The sequence below is a fragment of the Sceloporus occidentalis genome, unplaced genomic scaffold (assembly GCF_023333645.1).
Source record: "Sceloporus occidentalis isolate IW3139 unplaced genomic scaffold, rSceOcc1.0.p SCAF_7, whole genome shotgun sequence".
NCBI classification, from domain to species: Eukaryota; Metazoa; Chordata; class Lepidosauria; order Squamata; family Phrynosomatidae; genus Sceloporus; species Sceloporus occidentalis.
The window spans coordinates 52,449,698-52,462,146 of NW_028316987.1; the positions used below are offsets into that span (position 1 = coordinate 52,449,698).

General features: G+C 38.8%; 1 protein-coding gene across 6 annotated transcripts in view; it reads left to right on the forward strand.

Annotated features, from left to right (window-relative positions):
• ZNF385D (zinc finger protein 385D) overlaps window positions 1-12,167 on the forward strand; it is a 450,774-nt gene extending 438,607 nt beyond the window's left edge. For 3 of the 6 annotated variants that reach the window (XM_089532942.1, XM_089532944.1, XM_089532948.1), the window contains 4 exons: window positions 1,814-2,050; window positions 6,449-6,627; window positions 8,040-8,141; window positions 9,403-12,167. In XM_089532942.1, coding sequence (XP_089389068.1) covers window positions 1,814-2,050; window positions 6,449-6,627; window positions 8,040-8,141; window positions 9,403-9,636 — 752 coding nt within the window. In that variant the 3' untranslated portion in view covers window positions 9,637-12,167. The remainder of the gene's footprint in view (window positions 1-1,813; window positions 2,051-6,448; window positions 6,628-8,039; window positions 8,142-9,402) is intronic. The other 3 variants (XM_089532943.1, XM_089532945.1, XM_089532946.1) reach the window with 2 other exon arrangements.
• The last annotated feature ends 282 nt before the right edge of the window (window positions 12,168-12,449 follow it).

A 12,449-nucleotide genomic window follows, 5' to 3' on the forward strand; every position in this document is an offset into this window, starting at 1 on the left:
CCTGTTTCATTCAGGAAGGTGTTTGTTTGTTTGTTTGTTTACATTCAGATGATTCATGCAGAAGCACAAATGTTCATTGAGATGTTTCCTCCATGAGTCACAACCTATACTTAATGGTGGAGAGAGGAATCAACAACTCCAAACCTATTTTGATACACTTCATAGATTAGTGCGCCAGCTTTTTTATTCCAGTGCAAGGTGCAGAATGTAAATGCACAGTGACAGATTTGATTGCACAGCTCTGTCCATGGGTGCCTGTCCCAGGCTACTCTCAAATCTTTTAAAGAACAGGATTTTCCCATTCTTGAAAAGGTCCGGGAGAAGCCCAGGTCAAGTACGGGATGAGTACTGCCCAGGGACTGAGCTATGTGAAAGAATCCATCCTTGTGCATTTACATTTCGTGCCTATAAAAACTGGTGCGCTAATCTCCCTCTATTCTTCAGTAAATGTCTGTGCAGCTCTTTGCATTTTGGTTTAGCTTTCTCTCATGAAACACTTTTTGTGTGAACTCTGGATAAATGGCAAGCTTTCCTCACTACCATTCAGCAACCGTTTTATATTCAATGAACAATCTTGGGGTATTGGGTGGAAAAGGCCTGCCTAAAGCCTTGCTAAATGTATCCCATCAGCCTCCTATTCTGATGCCTGATTGAGAACAGAGAGTTGTCTAGCAACTGGCAGGTCACAGGACTCAGCTGGAGTTGCTTTCAGGTTAGCAGGTCACATTGTGGAAGTCTGCAGTGGAGCAAGGTCTCCCTTTGCTGAATATTGTATTATGTCCATTAGAATAAATTTACACAAATTTCTGATTGTAAGGGTTTATTCTTGGGGGGATGTTTCAAGCAGCATGAAAAGATCACCTTTTCCTTGCATTATGACTTTCTGTTGCTTCCCAGGCATGGCACTGTATTTCTTGGCTCCAACAGCCTACATTCTAACTTGTCTGCTGATCACATGTGCAGTGACTTGACAGGATATTAGAGTGGAAATGTTATAGACCTAAGATTTAAAAAAAAAAATTTATAATAATATAATATCTTCCATGATTTGTGTAAATTTGGGAACTTAAAGCGTAATCTTTATAATTCGGAGCTTTCTCCTAACCCTTTCCTCTTTCAAACTGTACGTTTAAATATATTTACATTTAAATCATCTTCCACTGAAATGATATCCCTTTAGGTTGTAAACAGTGTTTCAACTGAAATCACTCATCTCCATCCTCTCACAGCAAGCAGCCAAATAATCGCAATATATTGTCATGTTTTTAAAAATATGTATTTGTCCAGCCCTGAGGGCACACAGATACAGAAATACCATTTCTATCTTCTTGAGGTCTCAACAACATTAGTTAATGAATCACAAAGAGGAACTTTGCAACTGTCAATAGCCTGGAGCAGGCAGAGCTTGGCCAATGATAATACCAGAGTCAAACAGCATATGGCGAATGGCCATAAATCTTCATTGGGTGCATCTACACTGTAGAAATAATGCAGTTTGACACTAAGTGTTGTAGCTCCAGCCTATGGAATCATGGAATTCATAGTTTTACAAAGTCTTTAGCTTGCTCTGCCAAAGAATGGGGTTGTCTCACGAATCCCAGGATTCTATAGAATGGAACCATGGCAGTTAAAATGGTGTCAAACTGCATTATTTCTACAATGTAAATGCATCCATTACGCCTGCCATGACATAAGATTTGCTCCTGCCTTGAACTCCTTTCCCTGAAAATTTATCCTTTTCACTTAAAGCCATTTTGAGTTTCGAATTACAAGTTGTTTGTTTGTTTCATGTTGCCTTCTTTTCTCTTTAAAGCAGACACAACAACAGAGGCACCAGCAATATCAACAACCACAATGGTTGAAATTCGGAAGAGCAGTGTCATAACAACTGAAATCACCTCTAAAGTAGAGAAACTCCCCACAACAGCCACTAGCAGCAACACATGCTCCTTGGGAGAGACAGAGGAAGAGAAGGCCAAGCGGCTCCTTTATTGTTCACTATGCAAAGTTGCTGTCAACTCAGCCTCGCAACTGGAGGCACACAACAGTGGTGAGATGTAGCAATTTCTTACCTGACTAAAGAGCCCTGCAGTTATCTTCCATTGATCATATTAGATTGCTTACAATAGAGGTAGAAATGAGGTGGCAGAAACCAAGCAATTACATAGAATGTATTAACTATTACAGAATAAACATGACGTAGAAAAAGTCCATCACAGAAAATAAAAAAGAGGAATTCTGCTTCATATCAATAATAATATATAATATAATTTATTTATATTCCGCCTTTTCCCAGAGGAATCATGGCTGATTACAGCAAAAATGATAAGAAAATACAAATAAGAATACAATCACAATATACATAATGTTGGAAGAATCATGCCCCTATCCTAATAATAAGATTTCTCAAGTTTCATTGCCAATCTTGGTTTTTGGATGAATGTGACTGCTTAGGCTCTTTCACCTTACTTTGCTTCTTTCTGTTTATTTCCAATAGAAAACTAAGCATTCATTGAAAATACTATCTGTAACAGAGGATGCACAAGCCAGTGCATATGAATTTGTAGAATTAGGCAGCTTTCAAAAGTCACAATAAAATTGGCTTTTATTTTTCTCACGTGGGCAAATCAAATGAAAGTTAATTGGCTAAATATATGTGTTTGAATTAAAATCACTTGTTTCCATGAACTGCATTTAGGCGGTACAACTCAGACTAAATGTTTTCCGTGTCACTTTTGAAAAGACCATCTGAAGAGCGCTCTTGAGTCTTCCATGCTGTACCTGTTACTGTATTACATAAATTACTGTTTAATGCAGATGTTTAAGGTAATTTGAAGGTCTAACTAGGAAAGGGCTATACTTCTATTTGGGTAGATCAGCGAAAGCAAACCCATTCAATAAAGGCATAATCAACCATTATGTAAGACCCAATGATTCAGTGGGTCTAATCAAACTGGGACTGCTGTTAGGATTTTGCCAATTGTCAAGATACATGCCAGTTTGTTCCTTCATTCTCTAACTATTGTGCTGGCCAAATGGCCGTAAAAAGTTATTATTATTTATATTCTCTAACTATATAATCAAGGACCGCATCTTTGCTGTTAAAATACATTTAGAATGATTATATTGTATGCAGCAGATAGAACATTCCATGGTTCCATGTTTAATACAATTGACCTCTCTAGGTGCTCTTATGTTGTTACACTGTAATCACTTGTGAAGCCACAAGCATGCAGCAGATTCATTTTTATAATCTTACATCAATATTCTCCAGCAACATGGTTATTGATTCTAATTCTAACTCTCAACATTTTCTGCTGTACAGATATTGAAATGATTCTGTAATATGAAAAATGGATATGCGTGTGTCACTCATGGTGCAATATCCTTTCCAACATTTCTTGCATCTTGTACATGACTTACTCAGATATTAAATACCTATGGGCAATACCATTAAAATTTTTGCTAATAGAGCAGTCCTGAGCAGCAGAAGAAATGAAGTTTCCAAGCTCTGTCATGCTGATCAGTTGGGTAGAGGTAGCTCCAGAGCTAATTTCTTCTCATTTTGTTGTGTACTGGGGGAATGAAGCCATCTCCATATATAAGGCTTCTTTTGATTTGCCTGGACACACTCATCTTTCTCCTTATTACCATTGGACCACTGAGGTAGAAGTGCAGTGAGAGTGAAGGTTCCTACCATGACAATAAGAAGGCTTCCAGGACTGGACCTTCTACTTCTCCTTCCACAGAGAAGGAATTTTGCAAAGTTTTGTGACTTCTTAGATAGCTTCTTGGGAGCCATGGTGCTGTAAATCCGACAAAGTCTGAGCAGGGATTTATAACTAACTTACAAAGGGTGCCTCTCTAACTTTGGGGTGAAGCCCTCATTAACCTGGTATTCTTAAATTCTCTGACATAAGGAACCATCTTTGAATTTTGTTAATTTTAAATCCATAAAGGGTTATGAATTGCTGTCACCTTGATGTCTCAGCACAAAAAAACAGAACAGTATCCCCACTTAAATTAATCTGTCTACAAAATAAATAAAAAAACAATACAATATGAATCATATAGTAAATACCCATATATGAAAACAGTAAATATCCCTCACTCCATGTAGAATCATGGTGTTTGCCTCCGTTAGGACTTTCCCCATTAACCTGGATATTTTTTGAATGCAACTATTAAAGTTTGTGTTTTGGTATACAATCAGCTCTTCTTATACAAGGATTTTTATACATGGATTCAAGCATCTACAGTTTGAAAATGTTCAAAAAAGGGTATAAATTTCAAATATCAAACCTTGATTTTCCATTTTTTATAAGGGACACCATTTTGCTATGTCATTATATTTAATGGGACTTGAGCATCCATGGCTTTTGTTATACACGGGTGATCTTGGAACCAAACCCCAGTGTATAACAAGGGTCCAGTGTATATGGAAATGCCAGTATTGATTCCACATTTGGTTGATCCATGACATTATTTTTTTTACAAAGTTGTCTTCCATCTAGTATAGTTTGCTTGTGTTTTTTTTAAAAAAAAGAAACCACATTTTTAGTGTTATTAGAACCACTGTAGGTTTAATCTCCACCACCAACTCTCCTGTCCTCACTTCTTTTGTGTCGTTTTAGTTTCATCATGTCTTAGCCACTGACAATGAATATTAAACAATGGATAATCAATGCATCAGATTAACTTAGTTTCTCATCTTAACTCTTTCTTATTATTTTAAAGAAGTAGACAGTATAAAAGTTATGGATACAAATCTTTTTTCATTCTTATGCAAAACTTCACAGGTTTTGTCCCAGCTGATAAAGATTATGAGTGTGTCGACACCAGCCATTTAATCTGGGGCCAGTCTGAATCATTTTGATCTGGACCAGCCCCAGACCAACTATGGTGGCAAACACACGCATGAGACTGAATCTGGTGAGACACCATGTCATGTGCAATCTTGTCAGGTGTGCCAAAACTACATCAACCCCAATGGCCCGTCTCTCTGTCACTGCAGCCTCACCAAGCAAGCAGCTCCCTGTGAGAGCCTGGCCATCATCATCACTTCTGCTGAGGTCATAACAGAGCAGCCCATCTAGTAATCAATAAGTAGTGGGTTGTTCTAAACCTTCCTCATTGAAGTAATGACACTCCAGGCAGGATTTACACAGAGCTCCTGCCTGCAAGAAAGCAGTGGTGGCAGCTCCAAAAACAAGCCAACCCCTTTCCCTGCATTGCTCAGCACAGGGAAGAGGGATGGGACTGCTCTTTCCATGTGGCTGACTGAATCGGGCCAGATCAGACCCGATCCAGCAGTCCATATGTGCAACAAACTCGAGATCTCTCTGGAGTAAGTTTTTCCCAACTTTGCTTAGTTAGGGCGGATGTCAGTATAAGGACCAGAAAACACTTTTCCCCTGGAAGTAGTTGTACATAATGAAGACTACCAGCACCAGCTTCAGGGTGAGTGAGGCATTTTTCACTGCTGTAGACAACTCCTTTGAGAATTTTTAAGCATCATTCAAAAATATGTGCAAATACAATCTATTTTACAAGAAAAGTATTTGTGCAAACGGAACAGACTTTGTGCAAAGATATATTTTGCACATAATGCAATATTTGAAAGCAAATAATATTTTTGTGAAAAATCCCACAATGCAAAATGTCTGTGAGAAATTCACAAAAACTTGTAATGTGTCAGAATGTGTGGAGATGCCCTTTCTCATCGAGGACAAAAGCACTTGCAAATATTCTTTACATCCCTAGGAAAGGTACCCTGAAGTCCCAGGATCTTCCCACTGTTGAGGCAGTAAAGGCATGAAACAATTCAAATCAACCTGACGCCCATTGTTGAAGTCTTTGGGTGCAATCCACCAGGAAATTATTTCCATAAAAGAATCACAGAAACAAAAGGAGCTTAGGAAAGGTAAATATGCTGTTGTGTAGTTTATGTTACTTTCAATGGGTCCCACATAGTCAAAAGTTTCCTCTGAAAGGGGCCCTTTGAGAGAGTGCCAGTTATGTCAGTACCATCAGCAAGATTTCAACCTCCTGTTTAGAAACTGATCTGAAAAGCATTATGATGACTCAGACAAACATCCTCAAAAGCTATCATGAGTCTCTTTTCCAGTGGCAGTGCAAGTTTCATTAACAGCTAGTGGCCATAAAAATGAGATATCCATTTAACTTCATGTCAGGTCTCCTCTGCCATATCAGTACAATTTAATGTCAGTTTGCTTCAGTTGTACATGGGTATCATTCAATAAGTAGATGTGAGGTAATGAAATACGATACACTGCTTGCCTGTTATCATAGTAATGTGGAGAATGCAGATTGATGTCTCTTGTGTCACATAATATAAACAAGTTAAAACATGAGATACTTCTAGAGAGATGAAGGATGCCTACAACTTGTTAAAATGACTTCTGTTTCCCTTGTCTAATATCTCCAGGCACAAAGCACAAAACTATGCTAGAAGCTCGAAATGGAAGTGGAACAATCAAAGCCTTTCCCAGGGCAGGAGTCAAAGGGAAAGGACCCATTAATAAAGGAAATACAGGACTTCAGAACAAAACATTTCACTGTGAAATTTGTGATGTGCATGTAAACTCAGAGACACAACTTAAACAGGTAACTATGTGGGAATGCATCTATCATTGCTCCCATTGATATACATTCAAGGATAATAAGGATAGCTCAGTTTACACATTACGATAGACCCTCAAGTTTTTTTTGAGTGTTCAGCGCTACTGATTACTTTATGATCAAGGGGCATCATATGTCGCACCACCCTTTGTGGTGTATGTGTGGCATCACTACTTTTCTGCAGCTATACTCTTACTTCAGAAACCTGTTTCACTGTTCAAGAAGTCACAGTGTTTGATATGGGGCACATACAGAATAAGAAAGTAGCTCATCCATTTGAATGCAACCTGTCTGTGGGATCTGAAGGTGGTCTTGTATACTCCTGAAGCTATTAGTAACAATGATGGGTGAACTAACCTTCCTATTCTGTGGTTTGTTTTCTTTTTAATCCACACAGTGCCATGCTGATTTTTTGTTGTTCGTGATGCTTTTGTTTTGTTTTGGTATGCATTTCTAGCTGCTTCAAGTAAATTTTTTTGAAACTGTCATAGGTAGAAAATTGCTATCTAAGTTACAATAATTAAGAATGCCTTAAAATGTTTTGTCTTTTCCATCTGCTATGTTGTATGTTCAGCAATATTATGTAACCACATATGTGGGGATGGGGGGGTGTACTTCCCATAAAAGAGTGAATTATTTTCTTAGGTGTATGGGTCGTCGTTTTTTAAGATGAATTCTTCTTTGGGACTCAGAAGCTTAAAACTATTAAAAAACAACAACTAATTTTCACTTTAGACCAATTCAGTCTTTAAGGAAGGCATTTCATAGCCAGGACACAACAAACCCATCTTACCTGCTCTTTTAATGATGAGGATGATATTGACCTAAATCCTATTAATAGTCTTGACTAGAGTAGACCCATTGGACCATTTGGATTTACTTGAAGTTGGATTCTCCATTCAACAATTGATTTGTTGGGTCTGTTGTAGCTGGAACTAACCAATGGGATTCAGATCATTTTTTTATCTCAACGTTTTGGGCTGTAACCCTCATGAATAGGTTATAAAATAAGAACGTAGGATGAAATCACTGTAGTACAATATAAAAGACTTAAGAAAGGTGTCTCAGATATGGTTGCCAGATGGACTTTCTGTTTAGGCTCTTTACAGAGCTAGACCTGGTTAACTTAAGCAGAGCACATCATATTCTTTCCCAATTGGAGATAAGTTAGCAAAATGTTTTATGACTCCTCTTATGAGAGAGACATTGCTGCTTTCCATACACATAAGATTTTGAAACTGAAGTAGATTTATTATTGGGAATAATCAGTGTGTCAGTGGAATATATCAGACCAATTGTTTAAGGGTGGTCGGAGGTATGCAGTACTAATGACAACTGAAATCATGTTATTTCTAAAGTAAAAACAAAAATAACAAAGGATGCTTACTTTTAAACAGCACATAAGCAGTAGAAGGCACAAAGACAGAGCTGCTGGGAAGCCCCCAAAACCCAAATATAGTCCTTACAACAAACTCCAGAAGGGAACGCACCCGCTTGGCGTAAGCAACTTATTTTTCTGCATAGTGTTTTATGATAATATTGATGGAAACATAGTAAGGCAATGATTCAGTTGTGTATTTGAAAGCACGTTTTTCTCATTATGGCAGAACAACTGTGTTTAAGAATAATTCTGGTTATATTTCTTCTCAGCTAAGGTTGCCTTGGGTAGCACAGCTTATAAATTAGGCATTTTGGATGGAAAATCTGAGAATCCTTCAGTTAGCATGTTCAGGAGTCATGCTGGTTGGAGAATTCTAGAGATCTCTTGCTGGAGATCTGGAAGAGCAACCTCACTACTCTTCCTTTTGCTGCAGAAGTGGAGCCAGAGGTATAGCTGCAGGGAAAGTGGGGGAATGATGACATTGTCCCATAATAAGAATTATACCCCACCCCATGATATTTTTCGTCACTCCTCAAGTTTCTCACATTGCAATAACTTAAACTTCAGTCAAGCATTTAGAAATAGAGTTTAGGCAACCAGAGAAAAGAGGCAGGCAAAGTTACCAGGTGACTGCAGACACAGGAAATATGAGCTCTGTGTGTAAGCAATTTTCAGTGCCTCTCTCTCTGAAAGGCTAGAAATTTGAGGGCTGAAAGAAAATTTCACTGGAGGAGGACAGAATTTTCATTTCGGAGGGCAATGTCCTCATCCTCCGCCTCTGTGGTTACACTCCTGAGTATTGCTGGCTGCTGCCAAGTCACTTCTTTCCTTCCCAGTATGGCTGTGGCAGAATCCTTGGGGCATGACAGCTCCTGGGGGAGGGAGAAGCACAGAATGGTGTATGCCACAACACATGCTTTGATGTAGGGCCTTGGCCTAAATCTCCATCCTGATCTTCTTGAAAGAAGGGCGTGATTAAAATGTAACGAACAAGTGGGAGATGACGTAAATAAAGATGACTAACTCTTCAAATAATTGTGTTATTGCGCAACAGAGCTGAGAATAAAAGTACCATGGTTAGTAGAAGGATAAGAAAATATGGAAATTTTGGAGTATTCCTAAACATTTAGATTAAACAAAATTCTCAAAAAATTCCCCATTTGTCCCAATGTCTAGGATTATCATAGAAATAAATTCAGAACATGCAAAAAATATTTTTCCATTTCCCATTTTCTTTGTTAGCACCTATAAACCTTTTAGTCTGCCTTTCTGTCTGGGGGTTCCATTTACTTTACATGTTTCCTAGGCAAAGCAATTTTGGGAGTGGATAATCTAATAATCAGCACTTCTTGTTGCTTCTTCTTCCTCTTCTTCTACAGGTAAAACTTGTATTTACAAAGGAACCTTCAAAACCAATGACTCCACGGATCCTACCAAACCCACTGGCAGCTGCTGCAGCAGCTGCTGCTGTGGCTGTAAATTCTCCCTTCAGCCTTCGAACCGCCCCACCAGCAACCCTCTTTCAGACTTCAGCACTTCCTCCGGCTCTTCTTCGACCAGCCCCTGGGCCTATACGGACCACCCACACGCCTGTCCTCTTTGCCCCATATTGAACTCAACAGAGGAATTAATTGTACTGCAATAATTTTTCAGAGCAAAAGCAAAACAAGAACAATGAACTATGCAGTGTTAATTTATAGTTTAAAGTTTTAAAAAGTATATATGTATAAATATATATATATGTGTGTGTTAAAAAATATGAAGTGCTAGGACTTTTGATAAGAGCGCTGAACAAATTCTAAAGAGGGGAAAGAGTCGACATTTTCTCCAGATGAGTCATCCTCTTGAATACTGACCATTGTAGCAGAGATTCTGCAACATTGGTTCATAGTTATATAAATATATACATATATATATTAAAAATGTACAAAATCATTTTGACTGTGCTTTTTGGCACATATCTCCCTTGCAATGGCATTCTTGCTTAAGAAACAACTAAACGGAATTGTCTAAAGGGCATTAGCTGGCTACAGTGTACATAAAATACTTAATTCTGTAGAATAAAAGGAGGGGGGATCAAACACTGTGAATAGTAGTAACTCTGACCAATGGTCCTGCCAAGACAGCATTTCCTGGGTATTTATCTGAGTAAAACGTAGATGCAATAGATGTCTTGTTAAACACTAGTATTGTGTCTCTATGTATGCCACCAGATTCATGAACGAAGGAGACATTAATCCATCATCTCTCTTTGATAAGCCACCACAATGATCATAAGTTTAGATAGCCTTCTGGGCAAATTTACCCTGAGAATAAGTCTTGATTATTCACAGCCAGGCCTATGTCTGAATAAAGATGCATAAAGCTGCAGTATTAGTCTCTGTCCAGTTTTAAAATGATGTGAACAGTGACATTTTGGAACTTTGGAAGAGAAATTAAGAGAGGAATAATCTCATTGCAAGTACTAAGAACTTGGAAACAGAGCCAAAAGAGTAGCAGTTTTCTCTGTGCCTTATCACATGCAGTCATAGCAATCTACTTCTCTTTCCTGGGAGACAGCTGTACAAGCGTGCTTTTTGTCAAATGCATTTTCCCAGCTAGAAAAAGGATGTGCTTTGAAAACCATCTCCCAAGGAAAGAGAACTGAAGTGATACAATGTTATGAGGTAAGGCACAGAGGAAGTCACTACTCTCGCTCTGTTTTCATTTTGTTTTCTCACATGATAAGGCTCTAAATGAGCAGCACTGGAACTGAATAGAACATCTGTAAACAAGGTGGCATTTTTGGGAATATAACTCCCAGAATCCACTGATGGAATCAGGAATTGTACAGTGGACCCTTTCCATCTGCAGGGGTTCGGGTCTGGGAGCCCCCACGGATGGCAAAAAAATGTAAATGGGTACACTCCATATTATTCAGTGGATGTGATATGCGCACAGACTTGCCATTTAATAATATGGGGCATGGTGATTTATGAGCCTCTGATATGAAGGACCCACTGTAGTCTTTAATGTATAACATCCTAAGATCTGCTATTCCATTCTTTCCAAGCTGTAACTTATCTGCCTTACTCACTTGCTTTGTCACAAGCTGCTTTTGAAATTTCTCTGCATTTTGAAATGTATTATTTAGTGTAATTCATAAAGATGGAATACTTACTGCTGAGGAAGGAGGAGAAAGTTCTGCTGCTCATGTCGGTTCTTGTGCTGTTATCTGGTTTAGGTTTTCTCATCATAACTATCAAAAACAGACAGTGACCTCAATCCAGTTCCATGTAGAGCAGACCCACGAAATCAGTTGCTGAACAGCCAATTAACTGAAATCCCATTGATTATGTGGGCCTACTCTAGCTGAAACTAGAAATTGGATTTAGGCCAGTATGAGCACATCACAAAGTAGTAACGACAGACTTTGGTTCTATAGACACCACTAACTTACATCGGGTACCCTTGGTACCCTAGATCAGCATGGCTGCCTTAACACTGGTCTAGGCTGCAGCTGCACTGCAGAAATAATCCAGTTTCATACACTTTAACTGCCCTGGTGCAATGCTGTGGAATTCTTAGAATTGTAATTTCGTGAGACTTTTAGCCTTCTCTGTCAGAGAGCTCTGGTGCCACAACAAACTTCAATTTCCATCATTCCCTAGCACTGAGCCATGGCAGTTAAAGTGGTGTCAAACTGGATTATGCCTGCATTGTGGATGCAGTCCTAGGCACCATTGATCCAATATCACCATGAAATGGTTTCCAGCAAAGGTGTGGGATCTCAACAGATCATGTGTCTTGGTGGCAGCCAATTCTTTCCCAGGGCTAGAAAAAATTGCCATGCTGGCTGGGGGAATAGTCTAAAAATATTAACCTTTCCAGGCTATTTCCCACCTCACCAACTGCCACCAGTATTTAAGTCATTTGATGCCATAGCTTATAGTTTGATGAGGCAGTGACGATTCTCTCTGGAGGATCTTTAGTTCTTCATTGACCACATATGTTCCCAATATTTCCAGGACTGATATAGAATGTGGTGGGCGACAAAGGTGGGACAACAATAATGTAGATGTAGATCAGAGTTCTGAAAAGTTACCTTTTTTGAGAGCTCCATATACTGGCTGGGGTATTTGGGAGCTGTAATTAAAAAGTAATTTTCCCAAGCTTTGATGGAGTTCCTTTATAGGAAAGGGACCCAAAATCACCTAAGATTTATAAAGTACCTCATTTTACATCACACAAGTGGGAGCATTACTGGACAAGGTAAGTACATTTCTGGTGTGGGGAGGGAGGACAGGAAGAATGCACATTGCTACTGCTATATTTTGAAGATATGAAAGATATGTGATAGAGGCATATAGGCTTTGTGTGGAACAGATACAACCCTTGGGTCATAAACTTTGTGTTGGTCTTTATGAAATAATCTCTTAAGGACTTA